A 19,946-nucleotide genomic window follows, 5' to 3' on the forward strand; every position below is an offset into this window, starting at 1 on the left:
ATTTTTAAATTCACTGTTTATCGATGTAATAATCATAGACGGTACCGAATGGTATTAAAAAGGTAAAATCTATATGCCGAGAAAGTCTATCATAAGAAAATAAGATAATTGGTAAAAATTTGTTTTAATAATTTTATTATTATTTTAAATATCAAAAATACGCTAAACCTAAAAAAATATTAACATTGTTAGCGTGTAAAAAGGGTGGAGTTCCTAAAAGATAAACCGCCTTATTTCGCCGAATTTTTTGCCAGAATTTGTCTTTTATTATAACTAGTTATAACTATTTTACTAAATATATCCGAAAATATTGATTTTAGTAAAAAAATCCAACAAAAAATGAAGGTCATAAGAAATAAGAAGCTATACAAAAAATGTTATATAATTTTTTTATTCTTTTTACTGTTATGTCGTAAAATATATCGACGTATATGGCTATATTTTTTTACTTCCCATAAAATTTGGTGAACATCTAACAAACCGTCAGTCCACGTGGACTTATCATCTCCACTGTTTACCAATACAAACATCGAATTGTGAACATAAATGCATTTCTATTGGCCGAAGCTGTCGGACGGCGTATGTACACAATTTCTTCGAAATATTCCTGCCAAACAACAGTGGCGTCACTTGTTGCGATCAATTTAATTCATGAATTTCGTATGGGCGAATGAAGACAAAGAAATTGCACAGTGTAGTGAAAATAAAGACAGGTATGAATTTAATAATAAAGATTTAGATGTACAAATACAGCAAGTTATTTTAAATATATTCGAAAGTTAAAAAATGGAAATATTTAGCAATCTGATGATGCAATCATAATAAGAATTGTTGAATTAACTAGAGTAAATAAATTTTCCATTTATCGAGTAGTCACGAAAGGGGTTGCTCTGGATCATTCACAGACCGGAAACACATGTAGAAAAAACTGACAAAGCTACTCAAGATTTTATACGTAGGATAATTTGTAGTTTATATGCGGAGGGTGCAAATTATCCTGAATACAATTATACCAGTTTAGAAGAATTGCGTCAAGTTTTGTCAGCATGTGGTTTTAAACACAAAAAACTGAATAAACGGATGGCAATAACCGCCAAAGATCGATCGATAGCGACAAGATTTGCGTCAGTTAAAAGATTACCGAAGTTCTAATAGACGAATGGAGTACAAAAAGGGCTCAGTTCATGTCTGGTACCTTGTTTAAACCAAACGCCCTTACAGGTATATACATTTTACTTTTACAGTTTTATAATTTAATATTCAGTTGTAGCAAGTTAACGAGGTATAATAATGATTTTTTGCCAAGAACTATACCAATAACTTAACTATTTAGGTACCATTATATAAATGTTGCTCTTAAATAATAATTAGTCAAAATAACGTGCATTATTTATTTATGTATATTGTCCCAATGTTACAAAAAAAAATAAAAAGGACCAAATAAATTTGAATAATTTTGTTTGCATTATCCCACTTATTATCTTTGATAAGATTTGAACAAGAATAATTCGCATAATAAAAACAATAAATTTATAAAATGAGGTATCTACGCCTATGGTAGATCAAACAAAATTGTCGGCAAGGATTTTTTATATTTCGTAGACCATAACCAAAAGAATTACAATTTAAGATAACTTTGAACGCCCCTTGTATACTGTAATTTTCGAAATAACATAGTTTTTTGTTAAAGTTATTTGAAATAAATATAATCTTACCCGATTAAAACAATAAATAGAACTTCAGTCGTTGTATAGTTCTCTATACTATTTAATTGTTGGGCTTACTTTCAAACTCAGATAAGGTCAAGATAGATATTGCTTCCGTTTTACTCACCTTGGTATTAATCTACTGGCGGTACGAAATAATGACCGTAGGAGCATCACATTTTTCTAAATAAACTTGTTAAAAATAATAGACGTACTAAAGAAAACTTGGATAAAAATAAACTTAAGAAAATTTTACTTTAAACTATAGTTTGTTGAATTAAAACTGTCGATTCATTATTTCATTTCATGCTATACAATTCACATGTTGAATAATGGAAATAAAAATATTTACATAACTGTTGCTATTTTTAGAAGGCATGTGTTAAGTAATTTCATACACCACATATACAGGGTGCGGCAGCATAACTTCCTTTTTTAAAAAGTTCGCCATTTAGTCGGTAGATGTCGTAACGGAGTGCTAGTGGTCTCGTTCGAGAGGGGGGACTATAAAGTTTTGTCCCGGCACAGTTCAGTCGCCATCATGCGTTGGAACAGTGAGGAGCGTGCGTTTGCCGTTGAGGTTTACTTTTCGAGCGGATGTTCTGTGATCGCAACCCAGCGCGCCTTTCGGAATCGCTTTAATTTAGCCCCCTTGGCCCCTGTCCCGGACCGGAAATCAATTGTTACGTGGGTCACTACGTTCAGACAAACTGCAAGTGTGACAAGACGAAGAACTGGAGTCCCTCGGCCCATTAGATCACCGGAGAACATTGAGTTAGTTAGAACTTCAGTGTTGCGATCACCACGGCGTTCTGCGCGCAAACATGCGTCTGCCCTTGGACTTTCCGATCGTTCTGTGAGGAGAATACTTCATGATGATCTTCATTTTTATCCATACAAGATGGCAATTGTGCAGGAACTTTCTGAACGTGACTTCAATTCTCGGAGGAACGCGTGTGAGGTTTTTCTGGAAGTCGTTCCTGAGGACGCTATTGTTTTTTTTAGTGATGAAGCCCATTTTCATTTGTGTGGATCCGTAAACAAACAAAACGTGCGCTACTGGGCTGATACCAATCCTCGACAATTGCATCAACGCCCTTTGCATTTACCTAAAGTCACAGTGTGGTGTGCAATTTACTCACGTGGAATTATTGGTCCCTGGTTCTTTGAGGAAAATGAAGTCACAGTGACAGTGAATTCGCACCGGTATGTAAACATGTTACAGGAATTTTTTTTCCCACGGCTAGATGAGTTGGACTTAGGGGACACTTGGTTCCAACAAGACGGAGCAACGGCACACACTTCAAGAACATCGATGGCTGTTTTGAGGGAACACTTCCCAGAGCGCCTTATCTCAATTAGGGGCGATTTGGAGTGGCCAGCCCGCTCTCCCGATTTGACCCCTTGTGATTATTTCCTATGGGGTTTTTTGAAATCCCGTGTGTATGTGAACCGTTCAAGGACCCTACAAGATTTGAAGACGAACATCCAGGAAGAAATTGCCAACATAACGCCTGCTATGCTGGCAAGAGTCATGACAAACGCCAGAAATCGGTTTACTCAGTGTATGGAGAATGGGGGACGTCACCTAACTGATTTGATCTTCAAAACTCAGTAAAACAAAACTTTATGTATGTGCCTGTATTATAAAAAACGAATAAAAATTTTCTGATTCATACGATAAGTTTTATTAACTTTTGAAAAAAGGAAGTTATGCTGCCGCACCCTGTACTTTATTTTGTTTTTTTTTTTTTTCTATTGAAACGTTTATTTTTTACAGGTTCTTTCGAATATAATTTCATAAATCCTCATGTACGAGGTGTTAGTGTTTTTCCTCCAATGTTTACAATACAATCAAAATTACCGATACTGATTAAATAATTTCACGAGGTTCACAATTAAATAATGAGTAATGTTGTGGAAATTATTTATTAAAAAATACTATTTTGGTACTCACTAACTATCGTCCTATTCCATTATTACCAATTCTATCGAAGAAGATTGATCGACTAATAAAAAGCCGTCTATTACCCTTTCTTTTAAACATAAAATCCTGAAAGCTCAACAATTTGATTTCCTACCTAATAAATGCAGTAATGATGCTACGTTTTCTGTTCTCACCTCACTTAACAATAAATTTTATACGGCTTCAGTTTTTTGTGATTATGCTAATGCCTTCGATTGTGTTCATCACGAAGTTCCGATTTAGAAACTGGAATATTACGGCATCAGAGGTGTTTTCCTAAAAATGGTTTATATCTTATAATTGGTAAGGACCAAGTCCAAAATTTCAAATAAATCGCCAGCTAGTAGTGGAGTACCTCAGAGTTCAATTCTTCTGTTGCTATTCATTAATGATATCACAGACTCACGAATTAATGGTAAATTCAGTTTATTCGCAGATGACACCAGTGTAACCTAGAGTGGTGCAGATAAACAAACTTTACATTCTACTTCAGGCAAAGATCTCATCTCTATTAAGTCCTGGTCTGACGCGAATGGTCTCTGTTTAAACACTAAGAAAACTTTTATCCTATAAAGGAGCTTTACCAGCTCCAAAGCTCAACAGTGACTTAATACGAGTTTCTAGTTTCTTGATCTACATATTGACGGTGCCCTTCAATGGTCTATACATGTAGAAAGCTTATCTTCTGCTTGTTTTGCGATTAAATATGTGTCTGAACAGCTCGATTCTGGTACTGCTTTAACAACTTACTACTCGTTGTTCGAATCCTCGGTACGGCTTTCCTTTCTGGGAGTCTTGTAGATTGCACCTCTTCGAATCTATCATTGAATTCACACACAATACGAATTCTATTTTAAAACAATACAAAATTCTAACTCTCTCTTTTCTTTTCAGAATCCGTTTGTTTGTTTAGCAAATACTTTCGCAACTCTACTGAGAGACTCAACATTTACTTAACTATACCCACTTCTGATCTGGTAAAAAATTTCATCATCTTCAGCTACCTTCGGAATTAAAAATGACAAAAACATTTAATAAGTTCCGAAGATTGACAAAGACATTCCTTTTTGAAAGAACTTATTCTTCTGTGGTAGAATGGCATAATTCAATTCAATTTATCATTGTCTGATGCGCGTTTCGATAACCAAGTTATCGTCTTCAGAGACTAAAGCGTCAGAGAGTGTATTTGTTAGTTTTGGTGTAGTAGTGGTGTGAAAAGTATGTTCAGTATGAATATCTCCAGCAATTGTTTCATGCGTTATAGCAGTTTTGGAGTCATTTGATTCCAGTATTCGGCAATATTTGTATATCATCAGTCGATACAAAATAAAATCCTTTTACAACGTTTTTGATTTTGAGGAATAAAAATAAATCGCAGGAGGGTAGCAGGGTGCATTATCGTCAAGCTGCACCCAATTGTTCATGACCTTCGCGATGGTATACTTTATTCAAGGTCTGTCTAGTTGAAACAAACCCCTTGTAGACCACCCCACGACTATTAAAATAGCAGATCATTGAAATTGTCACTTTCGACTTACTCATTCCAGTTTATTTTCATGTTGGTCTTTTTGGTGATAGCCACTATTGATTGATTGATATTATTTCGGGGGCGTACTACTAACTAACTTTTCCAAAGGTCCAAAAAAGTATTGAAATGAGTCACAGAAATTTCAGTTTCAGTAATAAAATTTTGTCAATACTAAAATTCTTATGTTATTTGTAAATATAATTCAAAAAATCGATTATTTATGCATAAATAACCTTTTTCAAAAGTTTATTCTTGTTTATACATCGTTAGTACTGACATTTGGCGCAAATATCAAAGATGATTAATGATGTGACAAGTTCAATTTCTTAAAGATTAGAAAGGAATTCAACCGGAACTTGCTTTTACACATAGTATGAATAAATACATTGTTTTTCATGTAATGATATCGTTACTAACTCGTCCAGGACGTGGCCCATGAAGCCCGCCTTGTCCGGTTATAATAAATATTTAAAATTTTGCGAAAGCGGAATTCGTTTGATGTTTGTTTCTACATATGTTTTTATCATAACGACGATTTGCTTAAATTGTTTTTTCAACTAATTTTATTTGTTGTTTGTTTATTTTCTAGAATTTTTGATAAATTCGTTTTGGGTATATAAACGAGTTTGTTTAGCGGAGTTAGTTAGTTTATAATTAAAAGTCATAATGAACGGAACGACATAAAAAAATTTAAACAAATTATATAAGTTAGTAAAGTTTTCCTGGTAAGTTAATAATTAACTTTATGTCTAGTGTAAGTATTTAAATAAATTAAATAAGTGAGTGAAAGTGTTTATGAATTCAAGTCCTAATCGACTTTATAGTGTGGATCCAACCTCCTCCTTAACCTTTAATTCTTTTAATTATGTAGTTTTTTTAGTAAAATCAAAATCGAGTTTATTTTGTTTTCCATTAATTCTCCAAGTCTTTTTATATGACGTTTTTGCATTTTTTTCAAAAATTAACATCGTACTTATTTTGAATTTGATGCCTTACTTTATCATAACTCAAAAATTCATTCGTTCGTATTCGAGACTCCTACTAAAGTATAAGGCCTTTATAACATATTTTTTTAGGTTGTATAAACTTACCTTGGTAAAATGTTGAGTCTACTAAACCGCCTAACTACCCGAATCATATTTCTAGTAGCCATCCTCGAAAACCACTTCACTATTACTTTCAGTTCGTCAATTAAACTTGAAGGTTCTTATTTCACAGTTTTGATATTCACTAAAACACAATTCTCGGAAGTTGTATATACGGACGTTTGTTCCTTTCGTTGTCATTACAGTGAGCTGAATAAAGTTTACGGAAAATTAATAATCAAGAATATGAATAATTGTTAGAAATTGTTATAGATAAGATTGTAGATTGAAAAACACGTCGAGTTTGATATTTAAAATACAACTGAAAAGTGCGCAATTTCTACTTGCTTACCTTGTTCAATTCTAATGATTTAATTTTAGACTGCAAATTACGTATCACTCAGTCTGTTTTGGAACATATATCAACAGTCATTCTGTTTTGTTTATGTCAAATGTAATAAATAATAAATTAAGAAAACACATATTTTTTTAAAATCCTTATTTTCATTTATTAAGAGTACGAAGGTTAATTACGATGTATCAATAATTATTATCAACATAATCAATATTATTTTTAGAACAAGTCTATTGTTGTTGCCGTATATATACGCTGAGATCAGTTTTAAAAGAACTGAACTTCTCCTTAACATTCTATTATGCCCTTATTGAGTCGCATCTCCGATATGCCCTTCCCTTTGAGGTACGTGTGATGCGATTCAATTTAAGCGATTCTTCAAACTACAAAAGGGAGCTGTTAGATATTTACTCGAACTAAACAGCAGGGCTCACTGCAGAAACTTCTCTAAAAGATTAAAAATTCTGACTCTTCCTTCCTTATTCATCTTTGAATCCATTTGCCTAAGCACGCCTCGAAAAGGTTCTACGGCTATCCACTCAGAAACGCGAAGCACGACATTCATCTACCTGTTCATAATTAGTTAAGGGCTCAATACTTTACAATGCAAAAAATGCACAATCACTTGCCACTTGAAATCAAATCGATATCATCTTTACCCGCATTCCGCAATAATTTGAGTGTATATTTACCGAAAAGAGCCTTCTACTCTGTAAACGAATTCTATTCTAATAATAATATTTAATTCCGGACATGCTGCATAATGGTTTAATTCGATTTATGAAACTGTATACTGAAATTTTATTTTATTTAGTTATTTTTATGTTCTTACAAGCTTTTGTCTACAATTTTTTGATAATAAAGCATTTCTCTCTCTCTCTCTCTCTCTCTACTTTTTGGGTGGTAAGTCCAAAGGTAAACGGGATTTTGAAGGACAATTATTCAGCAATTAATACATTTAACTGGCAATTGCCATCAAAAGTGGTTTCTATTTGTTATACAAAGCCGAAATAATTTTGTTTAATAAATAAAAAATGTAATTTTAATGATTTTTCAAATATTTTTTACTGGATTATTTCGTCAAACAGAAGCCACATTTTTCAAAACGCGTTTTTTTTTAGTTTACTCATTTTTTTTTTCTGATCAATGTCTTTGCGATTGACGTAAAAATATCAATCTAATCCCAAGAACCTGCTCATTCAAAATATGCATCTAATAACGTGCGATAATAATAATAAAAACTTCCAGCTTCGTATGGTGGATTTTTTAACTAATCTTGGAACAACTTTTATATATACAGGCATCTCCATACAGCAGCCACTAACCGAACTACTACGAAGTTAGATAATAGTTTTTTACTCAGAAAAAGGTGGAAATAATTTTAAATTGTAGACTAAATTGATGATAAATTACTATGAGAAAATAATTTTGAAAAATATCATCATTAGGACCTTATAAATACAGCTGCCTCACACTGTATAATTTAGAAGGAAAATATGAACTCGTTGCGTAAAGTGATAATAACAAAGATCACTTTTGGTATATATTAGGGAAATTCTGAATGGAGAAAATAAGAAAAAATAGGACAAAAAGAAATATTCTGGAACCAGCGACAAGTTTACAAAACTGTTTATATGGGCAGATAAAAAAAAACTTCCATTTGGGTTAAAAGGTATATATTATATATATTGTACTTAAATCGTATTATTTGAGAAAAAATTCTAATTTAATAAGTTCACACAAAAGGTCATCTAAATATAAAAAATGATACACTACCTTGCCAAATATATGAGCAGCTGTTTGGGTGGAACGAAATTCCCGGAAACTTCATCATAATATCCAAACTTTTGATTTTTTCTAATATTTTTTCTCCTAGATTTCGACGTTGTATTTATATTTATTTCAGATAACGCTTCAGCTAAATCCATTTTTTCACGAAAATTATTTAAAGTTATAACCAAATCCTCACAACTTACACCAGCCATGATTATATCGAAGTTTTATAAAAAAATATTAAAAATTAATTGACACTCGATAATAATCAGAGTTTTTTCAAGCTTCGCAATCTTTGAAAACTCGTATTCACTGAACTAAAATTATTTTCTCACACTACAAGTAATTTATTGTTATGCTAATAAACCGTCAATAGCCTAAAATCTCGTCAAGTATTTGAAATGCAATCGTGAAAAGTTTCGACTTAAACTGGAGTCAACGAAGTCTATCAAAATCTTTTTATGATAAATTCAATTCATTTATATTGTAGAAGCCAGGTCCGGACATACTTCTTATAATAATAGAAATGATTTTCCCCTCTTCTATTAGTGAATGTATCATTCTCGCTTTAGAATATCCCAATATTTCAAACCAGGAAACTAATAGTTATACCTGGGTTAGTAGTGAGTAGTAAAACATATGAATTGCTATTTCAAAATTGGTTTAAGTAAACATCCAATTTGGAAACTCTTTTCCCTATCACATAAAAGAGGTATCTTTCCTGAAGTTTGGAAACTTGTTGAGGTTCAACTCATACCAAACAATGGAAAAAACACTTTTGCCAATAATTACCATCCGATTGCTTTAGTCCTAGCCATCGCCAAGGTCATGGAGAAAGTTATAAACCAGCAAATCTTGAGTGGCCATCAATACGGCTTCCGTAAACATAGATCTCCTGGTCTATGTCACCAACGTATGGACTGAAGCTATAGAAAAATATGGAAAATCCCGAGCAATCGTACTGGAAATAATGAAGGCTTTTGACAGGGCTTGGTATGCCAACCCTTCTAAATTCTAAGATTCTACAATTTCTTGTCCTCTCTAATCTACTGGCTTAGTAGCTTTCTCAAAGACCGTTCACTCCAGGTTGCTATCGATGTTCACACCTCAGAAAGGCTTTAGATCAAAACTGGCGTTCCCCAGGGGTTTATCTCAATCTGTAATCACCACCATCAATACCAATCTTAAAAACATTCTGGAGTAAGATGGAAGTAATCTGATTGAGCTTAATACTGCAATAATGCAGGCTGCTATTTTTACAAAGAAGGATGGCACTGCGACTCAGAATTTGGTTCTGTCTAGATAAAATATCACCGCGAATTCGTTTGCTGGGTGCTAATTTGAGAGCAATATGTCCTGGTTCTAGTCACGGTACCGAATTAGCTAAGACAGCTCACAAAACCTTGTGGCCGTCTTTAGGATCAAAAAGCTTCATATCTCGAAACAACTTCCAGCCCTTCAAAAAGCCCAGATTTGCCCATCTTTGGAGTATTGCTCGTACATTTGGAGCTAGCCTTTCAAGCATACCCTGAAGATGCTTGATTCAATACAAAAAAGAGCAATTGGACAGTTTAAAGCAGAGAAAAAAGGTTTGAATCTCTTTGATTCTCTTTGACTGATACTACCATGGCAGTAGATGATAATCCCACCTAGAGCAGTTTTTGTAAGATCTACTCGACAGGCAGACGTGGCTCATGAATACTCTGTTCGCCTACAGATGCCCAGAACGTCAATTTATCGGGATTATTTTCTTTTGAGAAGTACAAGCCTGGAAATTCAATTATCAAGGCATGTCGTTTCCGAACACTACAACTTACAGTATTGTTTGGTTGTAACGTGAAGTTGTTGATGAAATTCCATCAGAAGCAACTGTGTTTCGCTAGTATACCGCTTTTAAAGAAACATGGCAAGTGCTAGTAGAACCCTGTTCCTCAATTGGAATCATTAAGAGAGTGAATCGTATGAAAAATATTGAGGATGCACATATCAAAAGATGATTGGCTTTAAGCTTTCAAGTTTTGCATTCTTCTTCTTCTTACAAAAACGAATTTTCTTTAAAAGGCTTGTAATTTTGATGTATCTTTAAATATATCATCGAATTACGGACCTTAATATTCAAAAATTATACCAGGAAAGAATATCTATTTTAACAATCTGTTGTGTACCAAATTAATTATTTATTTGTCGTTAGTTTAAGATAAATTGTTTACTAATACAAAATATCAACTTTTCTCATTCTTTATCAGCCAGAAACTGATACTTTTAATTCATATATTAGACATATTTGCTACGATTTGACCTAACTAATTAATTCATTCTTTATTGCATGTATTTTTGAGTTTCGAAAAAAAAGTTTCACGTTCACAGTTTATTTTTATTATAAATAACAAAATATTAGAATAAAATAACAAATAACTAAAAGCTGGACTCGCACATTTACTATTCCTTATATCCGGATACCTTTCTCTCTTTAATACCGACCTGGCATAACGCACCCAGCAGTTCCCCCACTGGTTACGTCTCGTTCTGTGAGCTGTAAAAACTTATCTAACAATAACCAGATATAACAGTTACACCTCTTGTAAGTCACAGCAAAAATTAGGGTACCACTAAACACTTAATCTACATAGCTCGACCTACGCCCTTCTTTACGAGGTGGAAGGCGGTTACTCTACATACCTGCAAATTATTTTGAGTTTTTTATCGTTCAAACTACAGGGAATTTTACTATGAGTGCGGTTTGATCGTGACTCTACTGTTAAAACGAATATTTTATCTCTTTTAAATCCTATACACTTAAGGCCGGATTATCATTTACAATTTACCTGTGAGATGATTCTCAACTATCAGTGATTATTTCAAATTAGGTTTATCAACAAGAAGATAACTTTTACCAGTTGGTTAAATTGTAAGAGTTAGTTTCAACCAGTGGCAGAGGTAGGCGTCGGCGACGTCAGCGACCTTCGACGGCCTCGCGCCTGAGGGAGCCTCAAAAAAAACTTGACCTAGCCTAGGTTTTTCATAAGAAAAACACACTCGATAAACGTTGTGTTTGAACTAATAGCTCTGTGGAAAACAAACAACGCCATTCTAGTCGTTTACTTTTTTCTGTCTCTTCCCATACAAATGACAGTGTTAACGTACAAACATTCAATGCATTTTCCTAAATAATTTGGAAGACCAAATGTTTAGATAACAATTATAGTCCAGTCAAATTAGTCCTTAAAATAAAAGTAAGGTTACAAAAATTCCTATAGAGCTAAAAATTGGTATGAATGCTCAGAATACTATTATAAATGAATTGTGAAAAGTCCCCATCAATCCCGCTTGGGGAAAAAATTTTATTGATGGTGAAAGTTTGCAAAAATAGGTTTTTCGCGATTTTCAGCTAAACGGTGAGTTTTACGGCAAAAATCGTTTAGACAAAAATTGTAGATCATCCGATTCTCTACAAAAAATGTATCAACACTTTTTTCATAAGTATTACCATTTCCGTGATATCGCAGTTGAAAGAATTGAAAAAAATATTTTATTCGTAATATGCACCCATTTCCTCACCACTTATGAGGTAGTGTGCTTGGCGCTTTTTTTAAGATGAATGATGAAAGTTGTGTAAATTATGTAATATATGAATAAAAAAATAATTTGGAAAAATTATTCTGTTTTTTTATCCTGATTTTTCTGTAATAATAATTTTATCACAATACTCCAACTTCAATCGCATTTTAATGGTTATCCGGGTCGGTCGTTCGAAACCGATTTTATGCAAATTTAAATTCAAAAAAATAAGTAATTTGAGAATGAAACATCTCTGAATAATGCAAACCACAAACAAAGAATAAACACCACTTTATTGTTAGTCAAAATCCCAATTTTTGTTTTTTTGCCTTTTTTACAGTTATTTTAATACAAAATCAATAATAAATTTGAAACTGTTACCAATCATTTGTGTTCTAATTTTTGCCTTTCTAATAATTAGCACCCTCTATCAATGTCCAAAAAACGATTAAAACTAAGATAGAAATCTGTAAAATCATAGCAAATCATTCTTATGAAGTCCCGAATTGAGATCCATTGTTATTTTTGTGCCCTTATATGAAAATAAAATATTGTGGTACTGATTGAAGATCTATATTACCCAGTTATTCATATCAAACTTCATCATAATAAAACGTGTGTTGTAGAGCCTGGTTATTAAAGGTAAGCTAGTTTTTTTTATTTTTATGATTTTCACATTATAGCCGCTTTGATAGTCTGTTAAGACTGTAATCCAGAAGTAAATTGAAACAAAACTTTTTTAAATTTATTCATATGTCAAGCTTGGAACTAAAACTCTCTGGAGCCGTTTACAGAAAAAGAAAACTGTCTAAAGAAACTGAAAAAGAGAAGAATAGAATATTTTTTAGTTGTGCTGGTTATCATCTAATGCATACTGGGGCAAAAAGGTCCTATACCTGGTAATAAATCAAGAACTCTACATATAAATACAGGGTGCGGCAGCATAACTTCCTTTTTTCAAAAGTTAATAAAACTTATTGTATGAATCAGAAAATTTTTATTCGTTTTTTATAATACAGGCACATACATAAAGTTTTGTTTTACTGAGTTTTGAAGATCAAATCAGTTAGGTGACGTCCCCCATTCTCCATACACTGAGTAAACCGATTTCTGGCGTTTGTCATGACTCTTGCCAGCATAGCAGGCGTTATGTTGGCAATTTCTTCCTGGATGTTCGTCTTCAAATCTTGTAGGGTCCTTGGACGGTTCACATACACACGGGATTTCAAAAAACCCCATAGGAAATAATCACAAGGGGTCAAATCGGGAGAGCGGGCTGGCCACTCCAAATCGCCCCTAATTGAGATAAGGCGCTCTGGGAAGTGTTCCCTCAAAACAGCCATCGATGTTCTTGAAGTGTGTGCCGTTGCTCCGTCTTGTTGGAACCAAGTGTCCCCTAAGTCCAACTCATCTAGCCGTGGGAAAAAAAATTCCTGTAACATGTTTACATACCGGTGCGAATTCACTGTCACTGTGACTTCATTTTCCTCAAAGAACCAGGGACCAATAATTCCACGTGAGTAAATTGCACACCACACTGTGACTTTAGGTGAATGCAAAGGGCGTTGATGCAATTGTCGAGGATTGGTATCAGCCCAGTAGCGCACGTTTTGTTTGTTTACGGATCCACACAAATGAAAATGGGCTTCATCACTAAAAAAAACAATAGCGTCCTCAGGAACGACTTCCAGAAAAACCTCACACGCGTTCCTCCGAGAATTGAAGTCACGTTCAGAAAGTTCCTGCACAATTGCCATCTTGTATGGATAAAAATGAAGATCATCATGAAGTATTCTCCTCACAGAACGATCGGAAAGTCCAAGGGCAGACGCATGTTTGCGCGCAGAACGCCGTGGTGATCGCAACACTGAAGTTCTAACTAACTCAATGTTCTCCGGTGATCTAATGGGCCGAGGGACTCCAGTTCTTCGTCTTGTCACACTTGCAGTTTGTCTGAACGTAGTGACCCACGTAACAATTGATTTCCGGTCCGGGACAGGGGCCAAGGGGGCTAAATTAAAGCGATTCCGAAAGGCGCGCTGGGTTGCGATCACAGAACATCCGCTCGAAAAGTAAACCTCAACGGCAAACGCACGCTCCTCACTGTTCCAACGCATGATGGCGACTGAACTGTGCCGGGACAAAACTTTATAGTCCCCCCTCTCGAACGAGACCACTAGCACTCCGTTACGACATCTACCGACTAAATGGCGAACTTTTTAAAAAAGGAAGTTATGCTGCCGCACCCTGTATTATATGCCAAAGTTGATTATTATCAATAGGATGTATTATTACTACAAATAAATCACATTAATTCAAAAAGACATTATCGTAAGATATAAATATTTTCTTCTAGTTATTTATTTACTTGATTAGATATCCAGAGACAAAATATACAGCCATTACCAGTGGCGTAGCGTGCTTTGGAGGGGCCCTGTATCAAAATTAGTTGGGGGGCCCAAATGAAGGGTAAAATTTTCTCAGAAAAGAAACAAAAATGCTTGCATTAAATTAAAATAAGTATTTATTGATTATAAGTAATCGCTTCCTCCTAGAAATTGAGCTAGCCAAATAAATCAAATTAAACATACACTTGTCTTGCCTTTTTTTCGGTAAATTGATTTATTAAATCATCTATAGCTGAAGACGATTTCATTTCTGCCTGTATAGACAAAAGTGACGTTCCTGCTCCATCGAAGTCCCAAGGTAATTTTTTATCAGTTAATTTTGCAAAACTTCTTTCAGCTGTTGCGGTCGTAACTGTAAGTGTCACGAATAGAAGGCATGCTGTTACTACCTCTGGAAAACTTTATGCTAGGATATTGAATTTTATCATCAATAATTCCATGAGTTCCTTAATGGAAAGAATTTTTTGAATATCAGATTTTTAGCATGTTTTCAGAGTAATTAATTGTTCATAACTGAGATGTCTTGACTGTATTTAGCCAGCAGTTTTCCGGAAGCATTTTTTATCACTTCGTTTGAAGAACATATTATTCAGGTCACAAAGGCTCTCAAATTTTTGTTTAGTTTAAGAAATTAATATATCTAAACAGCAATAGTATACAGTAACTTTGAAATATAATTCCGGGTCTAAAATTCTCTGATCTTGTGATAACTCATTAAAAATACGCTTCGTTATCTTTCGTCTTTTATTTTTAAAAACAGTTTTTACTTTCCACTCTTTTTCTAAATCTCTGGGCTCATTTAGCAAACCATTGAATGAATTTTGATTTCTTATTTCACTCAGTAAGTCATTATTTTCATGCTGTAGAGCTTTAGAAACAGGATCAATGATTTCAAATAGTAAAGAAAAAATGTGACAAGCACTAAGAAAAATCTATAGTTTGTGCACGCCCTGTAATATTGAAGAGGCTTGGCGTGTTAAAAGTATTTACAAGAATAACGCAGTGCTTAACCCGAAAAAAGGACTTTTTTGGCTTTTGTCATTTCTGAATTTTTCATATGTTTTTTTCCCAGGAAACACGAGATTAAGGGACATTGGGGATAACATTTCATTAATTTTTGTTTACACACGTTAGGGGCCTCGGTAGCCCGGGGGCCCCGTATCATTGATACGACTGATACGCCCCTGGCTATTACATATAGCTTGAAAACCTTTGTAAGAAGGAAATTTATCTGGAGTACTCATCCTGATTATGTCATATTGGTGTCGCGTCCACTAAAACCGCTAAACCGTCTTCACCTGACATAATTTGTTTCTCAGACGACTTCCCAAATGCTTTTCTTCTAACACTTTTGAAGCTCACGTTTGTCCAGTAGCTCTTAAACACATTTGAGTGGAATAATTTAATACATTAATTGATGAAGACTCTATCAACTGTTTTGTTTTTAGTAGTTTCGTTCTCTGGGAAGTAGATTCAAATGGAATTTCTGGACGACTTTTTTTCCTCTTAGGAATCTTTCCATCTTCTCTTATTGTAAATGAAATTGATGTATCAAGCCACTCAGCATTATTTTTGAGAAACCTTTTTCTATCCCGAACGCTTTCATCCAGCGCGATTTAAACTGTGATTTGAAATAGGAAAAAGTTTTATTTAAGCGCTTTAAAAGCTCTTCACTTTCACATTTCGTTCGTTCCATTATTCCATCTTCTAAATAATCAAATTGTTCATCAATTTCATTTTTATTTGATTCCGTTCCTGAAATACAATAATTTATTTCATCAGTACACAGACAAAAAAAATTTTTTAAGGAAAAGTGCAAATAAGTGCAAGAAAATTAAACAATTTTGAAAAACTAGATAATACCAATTATAAAAGAAAATATTTGAAAACTTGTAGTATATCGGAACCCAAATGAAAACTATGGAAAATTTTAAAATAATATTGTTCTATTTTGTTTTTTGTTTTAAATAATATTAACTAAATACATAAACTTTTTTGTAGATATAATTTTATTAAAATGTTGTTACATACCTGAAGTCGAAGGTTCCATGTTGAAATTCAAACAGAAACTATGAAAATATAGCTTTAAATGCACACAAAAATAAATTCAAAATTCAAATCTACAACAGTACCCGTACACTATCCTTAGAAAACTGACTTTAGTACAGTGGTTAGTAGTAAACGCTTAAGATTCATAATTACATTTACCTGTGTTATAATGAAGGGGATATTGGTTTTTTTTTGAAAAATTATGAAAAGAAAGCTTCCTCCGCTAATTACTTTTCCGATTTATTGCTAGGTATAGGATCAATTATCATATCAACATCGGTAAATGTTAGAAATTTATTATGTCGTACCATAAATGAATAATCATGCAGTATTTTGCGTTTATTTAACTAAATACGATCCTGAACAATTTAAACTAACAATTTTATAGTAATATATCACATAAACCTTAATTATTAGCTTTGTACGTTGAAACGCGGTAGTAGGATATAAGTAGTTTTTATATTAGTCACAAGGAAATAAAAACAAATGACCTCCTAAGTTTATGTTTACAAATATGGAACTAATTAACTATTCTATTAATTCAGAAGAAGTTAAATGACATTTTAAATGGTTAATAGAAATTAAAATTCCGCTCAAAACTCCTTTCTCTCTCGAAAGGAAGAAATTCCATGCACGATCTTTATATTCGAGGATAAAATCCAATGCGAGGTGAACGTATTTAAATAAATAAAAACAAAACGTTACGTAATGTGTGGGAACAAAACTAACAGTTGTATTATATAAATCAGTGGAAAATACCGAGTTTACAGAACGTCTGACTAAAACTTTTATGTCACTATTAAAATATGATTCATCTTTAGAATCAAAATTTTCGTACACCACCTGTTTAATTTCATTGTCGCTATCAAATCTTTTACTCAGCCTTCAGAACTAAAAATGGGATAAACCTCCGAAAAACGCCAAGAGGTATTGGAAATTCGGCCAAAAAAGGCCTATTCGTGCCACGAAAAAGGAAAGAAAAATAAAAATACGATGGTAAATGCACCGAACCTAACCTAACCTAACCTAACCTAACCTCACCTAACCTCACCTAACCTCACCTAACCTCACCTAACCTCACCTAACCTCACCTAACCTCACCTAACCTAACCGAATCGATAGCATCGACGTATTTCCCGATCCCGGGAGAGCAATAAAAACAATAGAAAGAAATGAAAAGCAATTTTATTTCACAAAAATTTAGTCACTTTTCTCATCCTCTTCCATTGGAGGTCGATCATTCTTTCCAGGATACAAAAATTTTATATCTTCAATGATTGCAAGGTCGCGGGAATTTCAAAAATATCGACGTCGTCTGTAAAATTTCAATGGCGTTTGGCCTAAAAATGATAAGGGCAGATCAGGACTATAAGGTGGGTGTATAATCTCTATGAAGCCATATTCGTGTACAGAAGCCTAGAAACCGAAGCAATGTGAACTGGAGCATTATCATAAAACATGGACTCTCTTTTCCGATGCCATTCCATGGAATCTCTTTTGGATGCTGGATTTTTACAGCTCATTTAGGATCCTTAGAATACTTATTCTGGAAATGCCTGTTTGTGCTACATTTTCTTTTGTTTCTTGGTGCTGGTCACTCTCGACAATTTCTTCCAGTAATTTGATGTTTTATGAAGTAGTCACCGTCTCAGAACCTCCCGCACGTAGTCATATTCTAATGATTTCCGTCCCCAGCGAAACAACTTAGACCAATTTTTAATTATTTAAAATTATAGATATAAACTTCTATTCTATTTTTGATTTGTGTTCGTGTTAATACTTCTCCAGTCAAAAATTTTATAACTCAAGTTGCTATAATAAAGCTTTGCTATAATAAAATGGATCGAAATAGCACTTTGAAACTTTAAGTAGAGCTTCAGTTGAGACTTTTCACTGACGCGTGCATATAGATTTTGACTCAAAAACTCAAGGACCTTTCTACGTTTATACAAGGTGAGTTAAAATGGAAATTATCCAAAGCGGTTGCTTGCCGAACCGAATAAATGATCGATAAAATTCCGAGAAGTTTCATGCTGTTAATTTGGCCCTTGATAAGAGAAGATTATCCCAACTAATAAAGTTTCGTTTGCCTCCCAGCCACCTTCAATGTTATAACAATTTTACCAAATATCTACGGAAATATTGATTTTAAAGGAAAAATTTTCTAACAAAAATAAAGTTTATGCAAAGGTCTGCAAAAAAATGTTATACACAATTTTTACGTGTGCCTATTCTTTTATATGATATAACCCAAAAATATCTCGGCCACAGTCAAATGTCTTACCTAACCTAACCTACTGAATACACTGTTTACACCACCACTACACCAACACTCTCGATTACGCTGTCTGACGCGCGTTTCGATCACCAAGTTATCGTCTTCAGAGACTGAAAGTTAAACAGTTTACCGTTCAGCCTCTGAATAACTGAGCGATTCACATTTAACAGGTGGAACTAGGCAAAACTGCGTTCTGAAGAATACATTCATGTACGGGATGTTATCAATGCTGATGGAAATGCACAGAATGTAGGTAGAACAACTATTTTCCCAGCAACATACGTCTGAATTCCGCGACATATGCATGAACACGCTCAGGATGCTATGTGGTATAGCACAACAGATTTGTTTGTATCGAAAGGGCTTGACCAAAATTAGATTTTGAATACAATTTGAACTGCAAGTGTTTCTGATAACTCACCACATATGTCCAAGATACAATGCCGTATTGCTGTACGTATTTTTTCAGCCATGTTTAATTCCACAGTACTAAATGACAACTAAACCAGAATACTTATCAAAATGTAGACACTCGTTGAAAAATTGGACTTAAATTTTAGTTACTGGCTTTAGTAACTCGCTTTAGCTACTTGATACATGTAAACTCGGCTTTAAGACAGGAGAACGTCTATCAAGATCAAGGTTTTGTTCTTTAAAGGCGGTTATTAATTCTAAAAAAGTTTCATTGAAACCTTTAAAAAGTCGTAAGTCAAATTTAATTGTTTTAATTCTCACTAAAATATATTTGGTCAGCTTTGGTCGACAAAAAAAGATTTTTCTTTTTGTTTTCTCTTTAACTTTCTTCATCTAACTTCGAACAAAGTTTGTAAGACAAATAATCCCTTTACTTTTCCATAAAAAGAAATTTTCGATAACGACACACTTTTATTTTCAGTTGTAGATTAAATATTCATAATTTTTCTCAAAAATCACATCAGAATAAAAAAAAACAATGACCAAATAAATATTTACTTACTTACCGACATACTATAAAAATAATTGACGATGCAGTATGTTAACCGATGGTAAATTTCACTGTAACAAATAAACATTCACAATCACGACTTCCTATGAAATTTGATCTCGTCTTGTAAATAAGTCATTTGCCAATGACCGCCTCCTAAGATAATCCCCATTTTTTAAATAACGACAATCAGAGTATTTTCTATTATCACTAGAACTCGCTTAAATCGTTCACAGGGTCAACCGATATACAACTTTTAGTTTTAAATGCTTCAAG

At 33.7% G+C, this 19,946-nt stretch overlaps 1 protein-coding gene across 6 annotated transcripts in view; it reads right to left on the reverse strand.

Moving 5' to 3' along the window:
- Window positions 1–19,946, reverse strand: part of LOC130449607 (nocturnin) — a 36,846-nt gene extending 16,900 nt beyond the window's left edge. The window contains exons 1-2 of one of the 6 annotated variants that reach the window (XM_056787544.1): window positions 19,687–19,946; window positions 6,292–6,495 (exon numbers count right to left, since the gene is read on the reverse strand). In XM_056787544.1, coding sequence (XP_056643522.1) covers window positions 6,292–6,353 — 62 coding nt within the window. In that variant the 5' untranslated portion in view covers window positions 6,354–6,495; window positions 19,687–19,946. Of the gene's footprint in view, window positions 1–1,833; window positions 2,036–3,827; window positions 3,949–6,291; window positions 6,649–8,416; window positions 8,845–19,686 lie in introns of those variants that run through there. The other 5 variants (XM_056787545.1, XM_056787547.1, XM_056787540.1 and 2 more) reach the window with 5 other exon arrangements.

Source organism: Diorhabda sublineata, chromosome 10 (genome assembly GCF_026230105.1).
Source record: "Diorhabda sublineata isolate icDioSubl1.1 chromosome 10, icDioSubl1.1, whole genome shotgun sequence".
NCBI classification, from domain to species: Eukaryota; Metazoa; Arthropoda; class Insecta; order Coleoptera; family Chrysomelidae; genus Diorhabda; species Diorhabda sublineata.